Raw genomic sequence first — 19,813 nt, 5'->3', positions numbered from 1 at the left:
CAAGACGACTCAAAGCTGATTCAGACATACCCAAGATGACTCAAAGCTGATTCAGACATACCCATGATGACTCAAAGCTGATACAGACATACCCAAGACGACTCAAAGCTGATTCAGACATACCCATGATGACTCAAAGCTGATACAGACATACCCAAGACGACTCAAAGCTGATTCAGACATACCCATGATGACTCAAAGCTGATACAGACATACCCAAGACAACTCAAAGCTGATTCAGACATACCCATGATGACTCAAAGCTGATTCAGACATACCCAAGACGACTCAAAGCTGATTAAGACATACCCATGATGACTCAAAGCTGATACAGACATACCCAAGATGACTCAAAGCTGATTCAGACATACCCAAGATGACTCAAAGCTTATTCAGACATACTCAAGATGACTCAAAGCTGTAATCGCCACCAAATGTCCTTCTACAAAGTATTGACTCAGGGGTGTGAATACTTATGTAAATTTGATATTTCTGTAATTTATTTTCAAAACATTTGCAAACATTTCAACAAAAAAAGTACTTTGTCATTATGGGGTATTGTATGTAGGTGAGTGAGAAAAACATATATTACATTCTTTTTTAATTCAGGCTGTAACACAGCAAAATATAGAATAAGGGGTTTGAATACTTTGTTTGGGCATGACCATTGTGTTCAGCTATCAAAGCAGAAAATGGGTTAGCACTTCTCTGCTAGCTAACAGTGTGAAATCCTCAATATAAAGACATTAACTCATCAGAGACATCAAAACCACCATTCTCTGAAGGTAATGTGAGTAGAAAGAACACCTTCAGTATAGCAAAATCTAAAAATATGTTTTACAATAGCTCAGTTTAATAAGAATGTAACGGGACAGAGGTGGAAAGCTGTTAGGATGTGATTACACAGTGCTGTTCATAAGGTGGAGAAGAGGAGGAACACTGTTCCATGTGATTACACAGCGCTGTTTCTAGGGTGATTTAATAAAGGATTGATTGATTTTAGGGTCGGAGGTTGAAATAAGACAGCTCTCTGTCTCTTCCTTCTCTCCAGGCCCACACTGTTAAACCTTCCTTCTCTCCTGGTCCACACTGTTAAACCTTCCTTCTCTCCAGGTCCACACTGTTAAACATTCCTTCTCTCCTGGTCCACACTGTTAAACCTTCCTGCTCTCCAGGCCCAAACTTTGAATAACATTATAGTTAGAGATGAGAGCAGTGGATCATTCTGTGGTGGGTGGTGGGGCTTGGTTCTGTGGTGGGTGTTGGGGCTTTGGTCTGTGGTGGGTGATGGGGCCTGTTTCTGTGGTTGGCGGTAGAGACTGGGTCTGTGGTGGGGGGTGGGGCCTTGGTCTGTGGTGGGTGGTGGGGCCTTGGTCTGTGCCGGGGGGTGAGGCCTTGGTCTGTGGTGGGGCCTGGGTCTGTGGCGGGTGGTGGAGCCTTGGTCTGTGGTGGGTGGTGGAGCCTTGGTCTGTGGTGGGTGGTGGGGCCTGGGTCTGTGGCGGGTGGTGGGGCCTTGGTCTGTGCCGGGTGGTGCGGACTTGATCTGTGGTGGGTGGTGGGACCTTGGTCTGTTCCGGGTGGTGGGGCCTTGGTCTGTGGTGGGTGGTGGGGCCTGTTTCTGTGGCTAGGTGGTAGGGCATGGGTCTGTGGTGTGTGGTGGGGCATGGGTCTGTGCCGGGTAGTGGCGCCTTGGTCTGTGGTAGGTGGTGGGGCCTGTTTCTGTGGTGCGTGGTGGGGCCTGTTTCTGTGGCTGACGGTAGAGCCTGGGTCTGTGGTGGGGCCTTGGTCTGTGCCGGGTGGTGGGGCCTTGGTCTGTGCCGGGTGGTGGGGCCTTGGTCTGTGGCTAGGTTGTAGGGCCTGGGTCTGTGGTGGGTGGTGGGGCCTGGGTCTGTGGTGGGTGGTGGGGCCTTGGTCTGTGCCGGGTAGTGGCGCCTTGGTCTGTGGTAGGTGGTGGGGCCTTGGTCTGTGGTGGGTGGTGGGGCCGGTTTCTGTGGCTGGCGGTAGAGCCTGGGTCTGTGGTGGGGCCTTGGTCTGTGCCGGGTGGTGGGGCCTTGGTCTGTGGTGGGTGGTAGGGCCTGTTTCTGTGGCTAGGTGGTAGGGCCTGGGTCTGTGGTGGGTGGTGGGACCTGTTTCTGTGGCTAGGTGGTAGGGCATGGGTCTGTGGTGGGTGGTGGGGCCTTGGTCTGTGCCGGGTAGTGGCGCCATGGTCTGTGGTAGGTGGTGGGGCCTTGGTCTGTGATGGGTGGTGGGGCCTGTTTCTGTGGCTGGCGGTAGAGCCTGGGTCTGTGGTGGGGCCTTGGTCTGTGCCGGGTGGTGGGGCCTTGGTCTGTGGTAGGTGGTGGGGCCTTGGTCTGTGATGGGTGGTGGCGCCTGTTTCTGTGGCTGGCGGTAGGGCCTGTTTCTGTGGTGGGTGGTGGGGCCTGTTTCTGTGGCTAGGTGGTAGGGCCTGAGTCTGTGCCGGGTGGTGGGGCCTTGGTCTGTGGTGGGTGGTGGGGCCTCGGTCTGTGGTGGGTGGTGGGGCCTTGGTCTGTGGTGGGTGGTGGGGCCTTGGTCTGTGCCGGGTGGTGGGGCCTTGGTCTGTGCCGGGTGGTGGGGCCCTATTAATCTATTTATGCAGCAATCTTTGACCAGGGCACTATATAGGGAATAGGGCACTGGTCTAAAGTAGTGCACTACATAGGGAATAGGGTGCCATTTGGGAAGGAGGCGAATGCTGTTGCTGGCTCCTGTAGCTGTCAGTGACTTGTTTTGAGTTGCTTCTTTGTTCTGTTTGTTGGCAGGTTTTTCTATACCTCCGTGTTGCCGCTTGGGATTTTGTCCTTGTAATTAACTGAAAGGTCATACATGTGCTTTAATAAACGCCATCAAGAATCACTGAGTAGCTACAATTCAATAATGCTTGCAGAAAGCAAACAGCAATTTCATACATAACTCCTACAATCGTGAAAACGGAGAAAGACAGAGTGGGAAAACAGTCTGTAACAAAGAGGTGATATTTCCCGAGCTGTGACTAAAAGCAGATAAAAAATAAGTGTGATGAAGAAAACCAGTATCGAGTTAGTTTATGATGAAAACAGAGCAGGAGACAAGGAGAGGGAGTTAGGAGACTACTCTGTCTTTCAAACTGCCTGCCGACAAGGGCACTAACAGGGTTGTTGATGTTTCCACGTGACACTGCGCACATATGTATTCAATGTGTATGTGTTCCAATTGGTTGGTTGAATTTACATATGAATAAGGTGGTAAGCCATTGATCATGCTTGAAAATAGTGGGAGATGGGGAACGTAAATTCCTCTCAGACTGATACTGAAATGCAAGCGGTACGTCACGTTCTGAAATACTGTATTCTATTGTCATATTTACAATGTGTATGAGTTCAATATGAACATGTCCTGTTGTGTGTGTATAGGTGTACGGTACCTGTTAGATATTGGGGGGCATCCTGGGACGTGCTTTTGTATGTTATTGCTGTAAGAGTGAGTTAGCTAGCATGCTCTAATAGGATGTTATTGCTGTAAGAGTGAGTTAGCTATCATGCACTAATAGGATGGTATTGCTGTAGGAGCGAGTTAGCTAGCATGCTCTAATTGTAATGGTCACGTTAGCTCCCTGCTAATTCAATGTTATTTCCATGCTAACGGACACATCACGAATCTACAGCCATCAACATACTGTTGTCTTGCACTTCGAATGTGCTTCTTTCTGTCTTTAGTCAGGTACTTATATTTATTGTATTTGCTACTGTTTTTGTCATTGTTGTGATGTTTAATTGCAAAATGCTCAGTCTGATATTGAGACAAAAGCGCAATCTACAGCCATCAAGAACACAGAGACCTGCACATCTATCGCGCCATCCCTTTATCTTTTATCAGAATATACTACAGATAAACTGGGCCCATTGGCTGGCCTTCTTTTCTTTATTACACAATACAAGAGAGAGATAAAGATCACAGCTGTTACACTCATAAAAAGTGAACGAAATGGAGATTGTGCTTGTTGTGAATTATTTAAATTTAGACCCTACGGATGCTGCATACTTAATGAGGAAGACATTCGTGGGCAGAAACCATCGTGAAAGACATGGATGCGTCCCAAAAAGCACCACCGTATTCTCTAAATAGTGCACTACCCTATGGGCCCTGGTCAAAAGTAGTGCAGTATTTTTTATTTATTTTTTTATTTATTTTTTTTACCTTTATTTAACTAGGCAAGTCAGTTAAGAACAAATTCTTATTTTCAATGACGGCCTAGGAACAGTGGGTTAACTGCCTGTTCAGGGGCAGAACGACAGATTTGTACTTTGTCAGCTCGGGGATTTGAACTTGCAACCTTCCGGTTACTAGTCCAACGCTCTAACCACCAGGCTACCCTGCCGCCCCATATAAAGGGAATAGGGTGCAATTTGTGACATACACGATGCAATCTACAAGTACGGAAAAAATATATGCTAAGTGACCATTGCTGTAGTGGGTCGTGTGATAATAACTTTATGAAAATGTTGGAAACAGTCAAAATAAGAAAAAGGACTGGATCAATGAAAATGATTTTGATGGTTAATGGTGCAAAATAAAAAATAGTATATTCCTTCAATCAACTGATTTTATATTCCTTCAATCAACTTATGATGGATGTAACTTTTAAGGTATCAAGTCATTAATAAACAAGATTAAATCCGTTTAGGATTTTCTCAGGTGTTCTTATCCAGGTAAGGTAGTAGTAAGTAGATTAACTTGTTTGTTTTGGTCTTAACGCTGTTTGTTTTGGTCTTAACGCTGTTTGTTTTGGTCTTAACGCTGTTTGTTTTGGTCTTAACGCTGTTTGTTTTGGTCTTAACGCTGTTTGTTTTGGTCTTAACGCTGTTTGTTTTGGTCTTAACGCTGTTTGTTTTGGTCTTAACGCTGTTTGTTTTGGTCTTAACGCTGTTTGTTTTGGTCTTAACGCTGTTTGTTTTGGTATTTACGCTGTTTGTTTTGGTCTTTACGCTGTTTGTTTTGGTCTTTACGCTGTTTGTTTTGGTCTTTACGCTGTTTGTTTTGGTCTTTACGCTGTTTGTTTTGGTCTTTACGCTGTTTGTTTTGGTGTAACCCACTAGGCTAACTGGGCTGTCTCGGCAGGTGTAAACTCAAAGCACAGAAGAGTGCTAGACTTTTTACAGCAACACCAGTAAAGTAGCATTGCTTGACTCAACCAACCACTCAGGTGTTGTATTGTGACCTGAACAAAACAAGGCATGCTGCAAAACACTGCATCAGATTTGTTTATATGGCCTATAGAAGTAGAATAAGTAGATGTAATTGCAAAATCATTGATTTGAATGGGGAAAGCCATTCTATGGATTCTATGTCTATGGTCTTGTGTAACATGGTGGCACAGGACCAAACAAGATGTTGTTATTTCACGGGGCTGCCATGTTGCCTAGCTAGTTGTCTGTAGTGCGTGCCAAATGGCACACTATTCTTTTTAGGGAACAGGGTGTGATTTGGAATGCATCCTCTGTGTTCTGGCTGGCGGTTGAGTAGTACAGCTCATTACGATTGATAACTGATAGGATCGCTTCATTTTGTCTGGAAAAAAAACGTCAGGGTGATACTAACAAGTCCCCCGGATTGAATTAATGGTAATCACTGACCCTCATTGAGAGGCCTTTAAAGTAGCCGGCCACAACCTTATTCTGCCTTTTCATCTTCAGCAGGGATACACTGAGGTAAAATGCCAACAGAGGGAGAGAGAAGGAGAAGGGGAGAGAGGGATGCAGTGTGTGAGAGAGTGACAGACAGAGTTCACTTCTCTGCAATGTTAGTGACAAAGCCCCAATGGGAGCTTGGTGCCATCAGCTCCCAGATCTGACTGTCCCAGAGATGATTACGACAGATCAGACTGTCCCAGAGATGATTACCACCGAATAGACTGTCCCAGAGACGATTACCACATATCAGACTGTCCCGGAGATGATTACCACAGATCAGACTGTCCCGGAGACGATTACCACAGATCAGTCTGTCCCAGAGACGATTACAACAGATCAGACTGTCCCAGAGACGATTACCACAGATCAGACTGTCCCAGGGACGATTACAGCAGATCAGTCTGTCCCAGAGACGATTACCACAGATCAGACTGTCCCGTAGACATTTACCACAGATCAGACTGTCCCGGAGACATTTACCACAGATCAGACTGTCCCAGGGACGATTACCACAGATCAGACTGTCCCGGAGACGATTACCACAGATCAGACTGTCCCGGAGACATTTACCACAGATCAGACTGTCCCAGGGACGATTACCACAGATCAGACTGTCCCGGAGACGATTACCACAGATCACTGTCCCAGAGACGATTACCACAGATCAGACTGTCCCAGAGACGGTTACCACAGGTCAGATTGTCCCGTAGACATTTACCACAGATCAGACTGTCCCGGAGACATTTACCACAGATCAGACTGTCCCAGGGACGATTACCACAGATCAGACTGTCCCGGAGACGATTACCACAGATCACACTGTCCCAGAGACGATTACCACAGATCAGTCTGTCCCAGAGACGATTACCACAGATCAGACTGTCCCGGAGACGATTACCACAGCAGGCTTATGAGGGGTACTATACCTGCGCCTACAGGGCTCTGGTCACGACCTCACCAATCACATCTCATGACGCCTCACTCCATCACCCATCACATCTCATGATGCCTCATCCCCTCACCCATCACATCTCATTACTCCTCACCCACTCACTCATCAAATCTCATGACTCCTCACCCACTCACTCATCACATCTCATGGATCCTCACCCCCTCACTCCCCCCTCACAGAGTCAAACATGGACAGAGTCAAACATGGAAAGAGTCAAACATGGAAAGAGTCAAACATGGACAGAGCCAAACATGGAGAGAGTCAAACATGGACAGAGTCAAACATGGACAGAGTCAGACATGGAGAGAGTCAAACATGGACAGAGTCTAACATGGAGAGAGTCAAACATGGAGAGTCAATCATGGAGAGAGTCAAACATGGAGAGAGTCAAACATGGACAGAGTCTAACATGGAGAGAGTCAAACATGGAGAGAGTCAAACATGGAGAGAGTCAAACAAGGACAGAGTCAAACATGGAGAGAGTCAAATATGGAGAGAGTCAAACATGGACAGAGTCTAACATGGAGAGAGTCAAACATGGACAGAGTCAAACATGGAGAGAGTCAAACATGGACAGAGTCAAACATGGAGAGAGTCAAACATGGAGAGAGTCAAACACGGAGAGAGTCAAACACGGAGAGAGTCAAACACGGAGAGAGTCAAACATGGAGAGGAGGCATGTGGGAGAGAGAGGATAAGCACCTCTGATTGAGATGGAACACTAAATAACTTGTTAAAACAAAAGAACAAAGAGAGGGAAAGGAGAGAGTAACAACTCAATAACCACCTCCTCTCCGATAATAAACCTGAAACCTCTCAATGATAACTAACAAGAGAAACACTGTAGGCCTACTGATGGGACGTGCTTCTTCTTGTTCTCACCAAGCTGGCACCAGCAGAGGTTCTATGATAGAAGAGGAGGAACACACTTCTCTCACAACAGAACAGACGTTATTAGTATCAGAGCAGTTTGTCTGAGGGGAGCTGGTCTAGGCCCTGTGATGTGTTATGTAACAAGCTTCATTAATATTGTAATGCCACTGCTTCCACCCAGAGCACTAGGAGTAGCAGAGTTTAGTCAACTTTTCCCAACAAGCTGCACATTCAACAGCACTAGGAGTAGCAGAGTTTAGTCAACTTTTCCCAATGAGCTGCACATTCAACAACACTAGGAGTAGCAGTAGAAGTTATTGGACCTGTAGGATTTTAATTTGACCAGTACTGTCGCAGCAAAAGGATAGAGAGAGAGAGAGAGAGAGAGAGAGAGAGAGAGAGAGAGAGAGAGAGAGAGAGAGAGAGAGAGAGAGAGAGAGAGAGAGAGAGAGAGAGAGAGAGAGAGAGAGAGAGAGAGAGAGAATTAGAGTTGGATAAAACCTTGATTTTGGACAAAATTACCTGAATGGACTATTCCTTTTAAAATATTATTTAACCTCTATTTAACTAGACAGGTCAGTTAATAAGAACAAATTCTCATTTACAATGACAGCCTACACCAGCCAAACCCTAACCCGGACGACGCTGGGCCAATTGTGCACCCCCTATGGTACTCCCAATCACGGATGGTAGTGATACAGCCTGGAATTGAACCAGGGTTTGTAGTGATGCCTCTAGCACTGAGATGCAGTGCCTTAGACTTCTGCACCACTCGGGAGCCCTCATCAAGGACTACCAAGAAAAAACTTAGAACAAAAGAAAACCTGCTGAAGAAACACAGTGGAACCTGGAAATACCATCCAACACAAAACTGAGTGAGTAATGTTCAGTCTGAACCTTCTTCTGAAGCCAAAACATATAAGGCAATAATCTCTAGGTAATTTTGATATATTAAGCTTAATTAATAAGGCCACTAAGCTACCAAGCTGCTAGGACAGAACTGACCTGGCTGCAACTTCAATTACTAAAGTCTGAAGTGAGAGGTGTGAAAATTCTTAAACCCAGCAATGGCAGGAGAGTTTCACAGCCCCCCCAACCCAAATGCAGAGGCCTTTGAATCCCCCATGGCTTATCCCTGTGCCAAGGTCATTATAATACAGTAGCCCATGGATATTAAAAATAACACTGCACGGAATAAGTTAAAAAAACTCCTCAAGGACGGTCCAGAGACACTATTTGCTGACTGCTACAAAGAGGAGAATCTAAGCACAGTGCTATAACAGCACACTACCCCTAAGTTAAGAGAGAGGGTTTTGGCCCAGGCTGGAAACTCCGAATATTAGACGTTGAAGAAATGTAAGCAACCTCTTTCAAGGTGTACAAGTCTGGGACAGTAATGGTGCAGGGCATCCTCATGCAGTTCCAGAAGGACTTTTACCGGATCAAAGAGAGAGCACAGCAGGAAAAGCTCTCTGTGATGACTCCCCCATCCTGAGTGAGTCTGATCACACCTCTTCAACCTGTACAAGTCTGGGACAGTAATGGTGCAGGGCATCCTCATGCAGTTCCAGAAGGACTTTTACAGGATCAAAGAGAGAGCACAACAGGAAAAGCTCTCTGTGATGACTCCCCCATCCTGAGTGAGTCTGATCGCACCTCTGTCAACCTGTACAAGTCTGGGACAGTAATGGTGCAGGGCATCCTCATGCAGTTCCAGAAGGACTTTTACAGGATCAAAGAGAGAGCACAGCAGGAAAAGCTCTCTGTGATGACTCCCCCATCCTGAGTGAGTCTGATCACACCTCTTCAACCTGTACAAGTCTGGGACAGTAATGGTGCAGGACATCCTCATGCAGTTCCAGAAGGACTTTTACCGGATCAAAGAGAGAGCACAGCAGGAAAAGGACTCTGTGATGACTCCCCCATCCTGAGTGAGTCTGATCACACCTCTTCAACCTGTTCTGCAGAGGAGGATAGTCACCCCCCCCCCCCACCCCAGCACTGAACACACCCAGGTTCCACAACTGCACTGCTCCAACATCATTGAGAGGGATAAATTCACAGAGCTGGAGAGAGAGATGGTGGAGCTCAGAGAGCTGGTCCACACACTCCAGACAGAACAAACCCACAAAACAGACCAGAACAACACCCCCCAACAAGACCCGGAGTGCGGATGGTGGAACTGGATGGCTGTCTGAGAGAGCTGGCTGCTCTACGGACTGAGGTGAGAGAACTTAAAGAGGCACACATGGCACTGAAGGAGGAGGTGACAAAGCTGAGGTGTGACAGAGAGCAGGACACTTCCCCCAGAGAAGCCAGCAGAACAGCCCACCTCAGAACCAGACCACAACCTCGACACCACAATGGGACAGACAACACATGACCCACCAACCCAACGGACCCCACCCCTTTCTAACAGCCCCCCTGTCAGCTCCCCTAATAGCTCTCCTGACAATCCCCCCCACATACACTGAGGACATACAAAAGCCGGAGACTGTGCTCCTCATTGACTCAAATGGCAAAAACATTCAAGAGGATAAACTTTTTTCCAAACACAGTGGCTCAACTCCAAACACTAGACATGTCCTGGACCGACTAGGGTCCCATAGCCACATTATAATTCACACGGACACAAATGACCTGAAGGCCCAGCAGCGAAGGGTGGTTGAAAAAGTTTCTTCCACTTTTCCCAATACACAAGTGGTTATCTCCACCCTGCTACCACGAAAAGACGTTCAGCATACAACGCGTGAACGCAAGCATTTCCCAGGACTGTGCCTCAAAACCTCATGTCTACCTGGCCCACCACTCCACCCTAGACTTGAACAGCTTTTACGACCAGGTCCACCTCTACAAGGCAGCAATCCCAACTTTTGCCAGGACTCTGAAGGATGTCAACCTCAACCGCAGCCTCAGCACCTCACACTGGAGCAATAGAGCAACGGACCCCCGGCCCAGACCAGCGAGACACCTTCCAAGACCTGCACTGAGAGAACCCACGCCAAGAGGACCTACACCCAGACCACAGCATCACCAGCCACACACCAACCGGCCAAGACCACCCCAAGCAAACCCTGGCCACACCCTATATAGGCTCCCCCAGACCTATCAGACCTATGGCCCTTCTGCTTCCCCATGATCCCCCCCCCCTCCCCCTCCCCCTCCCCTGCGGCAAGGACCTCAACATGATAGCAGAACATATGCCCAGGCCGTGAGCAGAGCAACAGGCCCAACCCCCACTATTACACCCACCCAAGCCCCATCCTGCACCAGGCCCAACCCCCACTATTACACCCACCCAAGCCCCATCCTGCAACCTTAGAGGTATGTATTAGATGTTCAACATGCTCTGCTCGCACCTACTGTGATGGTCCGGGCCTAAACCACACAAAAACAACACTAGACACTATGGAACACAAAGCTTTTACTATCTCATCCTGGAATATACAAGGTCTGAGGTCATCTGCCTTTGGCCTAAAGAGTAGGAACCCGGACTTCATCAAAGAAATTGGAAATACAGACATTGTCACGCCCTGACCTTAGTTTTCTATATTTTCCGTATTATTTTGGGCAGGTCAGGGTGTGACAAGGGTGGGTATGTGTGTTTTTGTCTTGTCTAGGGTTTTTGTTTATCTATGGGGATTTTTTTTATGTCTAGGTAATGTAGGTTTATGGTGGCCTGAATTGGTTCCCAATCAGAGGCAGCTGTTTATCGTTGTCTCTGATTGGGGATCCTATTTAGGTTGCCATTTTCCATTTAGGTTTTGTGGGTATTTGTCTATGTGGAGTTGCATGTCAGCACTCGTTCTATTTAGCGGCACGTTCGTCTTTGTTCAGTGTTCCTTTATTAAAAGAAGAATGTATTCATATCACGCTGTGCCTTGGTCTCCTCAATACGACGAACATGCCAGACATTGTCATCCTACAAGACACCTGGTAAAGAGGAGACGGACCCACTGGTTGCCCTCTAGGTTACAGAGAGTTGGTAGTCCTATCCACCAAACTATGAAACTATGTTTCCTGTGAAACAGGGAAGAGACTCAGGGGGTATGCTATTTTAGTATAGAGCAGACCTAACCCACTCTATTAAATTAGTCAAAACAGGAACATTTTACATCTGGCTATAATATAATAAGGAAATGATCTCATCAGATAAAAATGTCCTCGTGTGTACTACCTATATCCCCCCAATAGAATCCCCATACTTCAACGATGACTGCTTCTCCATCCCAGAGAGGGAGATCAACCATTTCCAGGACCAGGGACATGTAGTAGTCTGTGGTGACCTAAATGCCGGAACTGGACAAGAATCCTCAGCACACTGGGGGACAAACACCTACCTGGAGGTGACAGCATTCCCTCCCACAAATTAACAACAATAACAAATCGTCTGATGAAGAATGCAAAAACCTAAGAAAGAAATTGAGAAACCTGTTCAACCAAAAACACAGAGACCCAGAAAACCTGAGCCTACGCCTTCACTGTGGTGAATGGCAACTGCTCGGCCTCCGACCGCAAGGCAAGACAGAGGGTAGTGCGTATGGCCCAGTACATTACTGGGTTTAAGCTTTCTGCCATCCAGGACGACTTTACTAGGCAGTGTCAGAGGAAGGCCGTAAAAATTGTCAAAAGACTCCAGCCAACCTAGTCATAGACTGTTCTCTCGGGTACCGCACGGCAAGGGGTACCAGAGCAACAAGGCAATGTCCAAGAGGCTTTTTAACAGCTTCTACCCCAAAGCCATAAGACTCCTGAACATCTAATCAAATGGTTACCCAGACTATTTGCATTGCCCCCCGCCTCTATATTTCCCTCAGATTACACAGACCCACAAAGAATTTGAAAAAAAAATAAAACTTTGAAAAACTCCCATATCTACTGGGTGAAATACCATAGCGTGCAATCACAGCAGCAAGATGTGTGACCTGTTGCCACAAGAAAAGGGCAACCAGTGAAGAACAAACACTATTGCAAATTCAACCTATATTTTGTTCTTTAACTATTTGCAAATCATTACAACACAGTAAATAGACATATTGATGTTTTAATTGTCTTTATTCTTTTGGAACTTTTGTGAGTGTAATGTTTACTGTCGATTTTTGTTGTTTACTTCACTTTTGTTTATTTTCTTTTTCACTTGCTTTGGCAATGTACACATTTGTTTCCAATGCCAATAAATCCCTTAAATTGAATTGAAATTGAGAGAGAGAGTAAAAAAACGGTATTGTGGGGCTTCATTATTTAGCAGGTCTTCCTGGCTCTTGCTCTGTTTATCCAGCAAAATGCAGATGTTGCTAATCAATCCTGCTCATTTTTGGGGGGTACGGCACCTACCTTTATTAAAGCAATCCATCACTGGGCATACTAAATCAATGGGTGGAAGGCAGACTACAGAAATCTCAGCAAAAAGAGAGAGACAGACGCACACTGGCACACACACACACACACACACACACACACACACACACACACACACACACACACACACACACACACACACACACACACACACACACACACACACACACACACACACACACACAGGGAGAGTACCAGCTAGAATACCAGTTAGCCTATAATACACCACTACACTGGGGGGACGGGGGGCTGTAACAAGGTTAGCCAAACAATATAGATACATTGACATTTAAAGTAAAACTGACTGACTTCATAGCTTTGTGTTATATTGTTAAAAAACACACAATAAATGAATAATTTCATCCTGTATTCTCTTGTGTTCTTACTGTATACTGTACTATAGATTTCAGCTTTTATACATACAAAGTCACATACTGCCTGTAGCTAATGGTAAAACGTTCTCATTAATGACAGGCAGGTTGTTAATTGCTTTTGCACTACCATCCAAGATGGAGCTTCATCCTGAGGATACAGGCATGAGCAGCCTGAAACACATCCAATCTGGAGGCTCCCTGGGACTGGGTCTGCGGTGCAGGGGCCTACATCCACCACCATCAGCAGCTGTTACAGTGCATCAACCAGCCAGCCTCCCCTCCCAGCCTAACTGGCACCGCCAGTCCAATGCAGCCATTTCCATCTCAATATCAAATCATTTCTGGTTAACAATTAAGTGCCTTACTGGGAATATTTTAAATTAAAATGGTCAAAAGAAACAAAAATAGCTTCTTAGCAAAAAGCAATTTCTCAAGCAAGTATTTAGCTAGGACTGTCTGGGAGTGGTCTAAGTGAGAGGCCTAATGGGAGGGATATGTAACCTGAAAACTAGTCATTGGCAGAGAGGTTTGGAACTCTCTTTGTTATTGGTCTATTAACTTATGGCGATGTCACCAGGCAGGCCAAAACATCATCCCACCAAAACAAGCTGAAATTCCAAAAGTAAAAAAAAAAATAGCTCTTACACTAAAAGGGCATTATAATAATTTTCACAATTTAAAAGTATTATTCTTCATAGAGTGGAAATAGCATATAAAACCCAGCTTTAAGTATGTAATCTCAACTGCTGGAACAGAGTGAGAGGAGTAGGGGAGAGGAGAATTGGTCTGGGAGAGAAAGAGGGGGCGGAGAGACAGAGAAAGAGAGCGAGAGAGTGAGAGAAAGAGCGAGAGAGAGGGGGATAGCAAGAGAGAGAGGGAGGGAGCGAGAGAGAGAGCGAGAGAGTGAGAGAAAGTGAAAGAGCGATGGAGAGAGAGAGAGCGAGAGATAGAGATAGCGAGAGAGAGAGAGAGAGAGAAAGAGAGAGAGAGAGAGAGAGAGAGAGAGAGAGAGAGAGAGAGAGAGAGAGAGAGAGAGAGAGAGAGAAAAAGAGAGTGAAAGAGAGAGACTTTTGACTTTTTGTCTCTTCAATGAAACAATCTAATTTCATTAAAACCTCATCACCTCCTCTTAAAATATAACACCAAAATATATCCTGTACTGCATTCATGTACCATACTCACCTTTCCCCCTACCCCATGAAACAGAACACAACATATCACAATAACCCCAAAAAACTCACCACTTCTACAACCGTATATCCTAAACATCTTCCCCAGCTATACAGACAGCCCACCAACACACCATATCTACATCAGTATATCCTAAACATCTTCCCAGCTATACAGACAGCCCCCCCAACACACCATATCTACATCAGTATATCCTAAACATCTTCCCCAGCTATACAGACAGCCCCCCAACACATCATATCTACATCACTATATCCTAAACATCTTCCCCAGCTATACAGACAGCCCCCCCAACACACCATATCTACATCAGTATATCCTAAACATCTTCCCCAGCTATACAGACAGCCCCCCAACACACCATATCTACATCAGTATATCCTAAACATCTTCCCAGCTATACAGACAGCCCCCCCAACACACCATATCTACATCAGTATATCCTAAACATCTTCCCCAGCTATACAGACAGCCCCCCAACACACCATATCTACATCAGTATATCCTAAACATCTTCCCCAGCTATACAGACAGCCCCCCAACACACCATATCTACATCAGTATATCCTAAACATCTTCCCCAGCTATACAGACAGCCCCCCAACACACCATATCTACATCAGTATATCCTAAACATCTTCCCCAGCTATACAGACAGCCCCCCAACACACCATATCTACATCAGTATATCCTAAACATCTTCCCCAGCTATACAGACAGCCCCCCAACACACCATATCTACATCAGTATATCCTAAACATCTTCCCCAGCTATACAGACAGCCCCCCAACACACCATATCTACATCATTATATCCTAAACATCTTCCCCAGCTATACAGACAGCCCCCCAACACACCATATCTACATCAGTATATCCTAAACATCTTCCCCAGCTATACAGACAGCCCCCCAACACACCATATCTACATCAGTATATCCTAAACATCTTCCCCAGCTATACAGACAGCCCCCCAACACACCATATCTACATCAGTATATCCTAAACATCTTCCCCAGCTATACAGACAGCCCCCCAACACACCATATCTACATCAGTATATCCTAAACATCTTCCCAGCTATACAGACAGCCCCCCAACACACCATATCTCCTGAAACATCTCCACACATTTTATCATTTTACAGAACTCAAATTCCACCCTAAGGCGCACAGAGACCATCCCATTAAACAATAGTAAAGGGTCTGTTATCCCCCACCTTTGACCCTGTTCCTCCTCGTTAGCCAAATAGACAACTTTGCCTGAGCACACAGAAAATTCAACAACACACATTTGGCCTTTTCCATATTTGAATACCTGTACCCCATTATAAACATCCCAACAGTAAAAACCACCCCCAACCTCTCACACAGACATTCCAACAGAGACATTAATGGCATTAACCTGGCGCACACAGAAAACACATGAATCACCATTTCTCTCATAACGCAGAAAGGACAGCCCTGCCCAATTCCCGGTTCAACCCGTGCCAACCAGCTGTTAGTGGCCAGGGCTCCATGAAGAACCTTCCACTGGAGGTCCCCTGACCTCTTTGGTACTGGGGAGTTTGTAGAGCACCCTCCGTCTAAAACCCACCATACTCTCCGCCCAACATATCCCCTGGCACTGATGTGCCTTCACTCCTGTTAGGCTCCTAATATTCCTTACCTTAATTTTCGCTAGGGCTCAGATTTATTTTTATTTTTTAAATAACGTTCCCAAGGTGAACAGACTATTTCTCAGGTCCAGATCGTAGATTATGCATATAATTTACAGATTAGGATAGAAAACACTCCAAAGTTTCCAAAACTGTCAAAATATTGTCTGTGAGTATAACAAAACTGATTCTGCAGGCGAAAACCTGAGAAAATCTAACCCGGAAGTGGCCTCTGCCAGTTCATGGGACAACAGAGGAATGTCCATTTCATCCCTCTTTGCCAGAGAGGGAGTTCTGAAAACAAGACCTGAGCACACATAGGATCACACATTTCTGCCCTATACAACTCAGTATAAAACTCCACAGTCTGCTCCCGCATCTCCCTCACCACAGAGGTCACCCCCCCCCCCCCCCCCCCCCCATCAGTCAGCCGTAGACAATGCATACCCTTGGCTACACTGCTCTGTCTTTCCAAACCAAAGAGGAAGGAGCTGGGACCATCCATTTCCTTGAGCATTGAGAACCTAGCTCTTACAAGTGCTCCCTTTGCTTTAACGTGGATAAAACTGGTAATTCAAATAAATTAGCCTGAAGGCCTACATTGCCTTGCCCCATCATCTCTACCTCTATCTCACTAATACAATGCTCGATTTCCCCCAGTACTCTCCAAGCCTCTGAGGATGAGAGAGATTTATACTGTTGACAGAAAAGCCGAATTTGGACTTTCCCCACATCCCACCATTGACCCAGAGACTCATACTCCTCTCTTCGCTGCCTCCATCTTTCCCAAAAATCTTGTAACCTGAGCAAAAAGTAGCATTTTGAAAGAGCTTTACATTAATCTTCCAATAGGATGCATGCCGAGGGCGTGGTGAAATAGACAGCGGAGCCATGATTATGTGGTGATCCGAAATCCCCACCGGGAGAATGGTAGCGCCCAACAGCCTATTGCTCTGATTCCTGGACATGTAAAACCCCACGGGAGAATGGTAGCGCCCAACAGCCTATTGCTCTGATTCCTGGACATGTAAAACCCCACGGGAGAATGGTAGCGCCCAACAGCCTATTGCTCTGATTCCTGGACATGTAAAACCCCACGGGAGAATGGTAGCGCCCAACAGCCTATTGCTCTGATTCCTGGACATGTAAAACCCCACGGGAGAATGGTAGCGCCCAACAGCCTATTGCTCTGATTCCTGGACATGTAAAACCCCACGGGAGAATAGAATGGTAGCGCCCAACAGCCTATTGCTCAGATTCCTGGACATGTAAAAACAATCAATTCTGGCTGCACTCACCCTAGCCCCAAAAACCTTCACCCATGTATACTGTCTTGTGTTGGGATGTTTAGTTCTCCAAACATCCACTAGGTCGAAATGGTTAATGATGTCCCTTAACACTCCCACTGACTCTGAATGAGGCTCTTCCCCATTTCTGTCTTTCATAAAATCCATTGTACAGTTCCAGTCCCCGCCAACCACCAGCGTCTCCTCAGGCGCTACCTGTGAGAGTTCCTGTCTACGACTCCAAATCTCTCTTCGTGTTAGGTGCATACACATTTATAAAGACAACACGCATGTTGTTAATTTCTGCTTTTACAACAAGCAGCCTACCCCTACACACCTCCTTTGAGGAGCACATTTTTACAGACAGACCCTTTACAAAAAGGACTGCCACCCATGCGCTAATATGTATCCCATTGCTCAACACACTTGCCCCTTTCCACCAGAGCCACCAATGAACTTCATTCACCACATCACTATGAGTCTCCTGCAGAAACACACATGTACATTTTCTGTTTTACATATTCACCCAACACACTCCTCTTTCCCGCATCTCTGGCGCCATTTATAGTAAACGAACCTACCCGAAGAGTCTCCATAAGAAGTGGGAGAAAAGCCAGCAAAGAAAGAGACCAATAGCAAAGCTCAAAAAGCCCCAGTGCCATAAAGAAACTCTACATCTAAACAGTGTCTGAAGGTCGACCTTTACACACTGTTGTGATCCACTTCCTCAACCTAAACTGTTTCTTGGGTGAGAGGACACTACGCCTCTCATTTTCCATTGCATGTTGTACTGATCTTACAAACTTTCTCGCATCAGAAAAAAAGCCTCAAGATTAACTTTTTTCCCTTGGTCTCATTCAGGAACCTTGTCAGTTCCCTCAAAGTATACTTTGACCCCTCTGCTTGACTGGCTGTCAGCTCCGGACCCATTGAAGAGGAGTCTGGGGAAAAAAACTCCTCATCATCCTCGTCCTCTGACTCACTTTCCTCCTCATCTTCATCTCCCATCCTGACCACCTGCCCTTCCTCTCTGGTCAGGGCCTCCCCCCCAGCACCAGGCAAAGGTTCCATGGTGCCTTTGACCACACCAGCTTCTCCCCTCCCACCTCTTTTCGTCTGCCCCTTTTTCCATTTCTTCTTGACACCCTCCCCCCCTTAGTCTCTTACACTTCTCCACTATACTCTCCTCATCCACTAGAATAACCTGACTAAACCCAGCATCATCTACACCACCCTCCAAAGCATGACTAGGCCCAGCCTCATCTACACCACCATCCATAGCATGACGAGACACAACCTCATCTACACCACCATCCATAGCAGGACTAGGCCCAGCCTCAGCTACCCCACCATCTCTAGTCTGACTAGAACCAGCCTCAGCTACACCACCATCCATAGCATGACTAGACCCAGCCTCAGCTATTCCACCATCTCTAGCCTGACTAGGCCCAGCCTCATCTACACCACCATCTCTGGCATGACTAGGCCCAGCCTCATCTACACCACCACCCTGGCATGACTAGGCCCAGCCTCATCTACACCACCATCTCTGGCATGACTAGGCCCAGCCTCATCTACACCACCATCCCTGGCATGACTAGGCCCAGCCTCTGCTGTCTGCATCTCATTACATCTTGAATCCAAGATGGCGTAGCAGTGCAGACGTGGTTTGCCATCCTCTCGTGTACTTTGTAGTTTTCGTATTTTTTTGAATACATTTCTATTTATTCTCAATATCTTTTCCATTTTTAATTTAAATATATCTTCCTGTAACCCGCCTCACCCAATGTGATACGGATCCTCTATTTTTAGACCTTATAGCCAGAACCTCCATCAGAAGCTAACCATCAGAAGCTAGCCAGCTAATTAGCTACTAGCTATTTAGCCATTGTTAGCCACTGCTAACAGCCTTTTCTTCTGCACCGACACCAGACGCTTTTTATTTAATTTTAGCCTGGATAATACCTGCCAGCATCGGACTGTTTTCTCCACTACAACGCCGGATTCCTGCCGTAAACCCTGGACCATTTCTCCTGATCATCACAGCTAGCTAGCTGCCACCGAGTGACCCAGCCCCGAAGTTATCCCTGAGCCAGGCCCACCTCCCGGCCGACTCTGTGATTTCCCGGCTACTCAGCCGAAGGCTTCCGGCATTTCCACTGTATCTTGGATAGGCAAAGATTTGAAAAACTACAAACCTCAGATTTCCCACTTCCTGGTTGGATTTATTCTCAGGTTTTTGCCTGCCATATGAGTTGTGTTATACTCACAGACATCATTCAAAAATTTTAGAAACTTCAGAGTGTTTTCTATCCAAATCTACTAATTATATGCATATTCTAGTTTTTAAGACTGAGTAGCAGGCAGTTTACTCTGGGCACCTTTTTATCCAAGCTACTCAATACTGCCCCCCTGTCCCAAAGAAGTTAACCCTCC

General features: G+C 46.2%; 1 protein-coding gene across 1 annotated transcript; it reads right to left on the bottom strand.

The window, feature by feature from the left end:
- Window positions 1-1,200: 1,200 nt before the first annotated feature.
- Window positions 1,201-18,448, bottom strand: LOC129858667 (basic salivary proline-rich protein 1-like). Its single transcript, XM_055927966.1, has 2 exons — window positions 18,267-18,448; window positions 1,201-2,635 (listed from the first exon to the last, which is right to left on the bottom strand). The coding sequence occupies exons 1-2, from the start codon at window positions 18,446-18,448 to the stop codon at window positions 1,201-1,203; spliced, it is 1,617 nt and encodes a 538-aa protein (XP_055783941.1).
- Between the last annotated feature and the right edge of the window lie 1,365 nt (window positions 18,449-19,813).

This window comes from Salvelinus fontinalis, chromosome 6, assembly GCF_029448725.1.
Source record: "Salvelinus fontinalis isolate EN_2023a chromosome 6, ASM2944872v1, whole genome shotgun sequence".
NCBI lineage: Eukaryota > Metazoa > Chordata > Actinopteri > Salmoniformes > Salmonidae > Salvelinus > Salvelinus fontinalis.
Note: the sequence above shows the minus strand (reverse complement) of the source record. Positions and strands in the feature narration are given on the sequence as shown.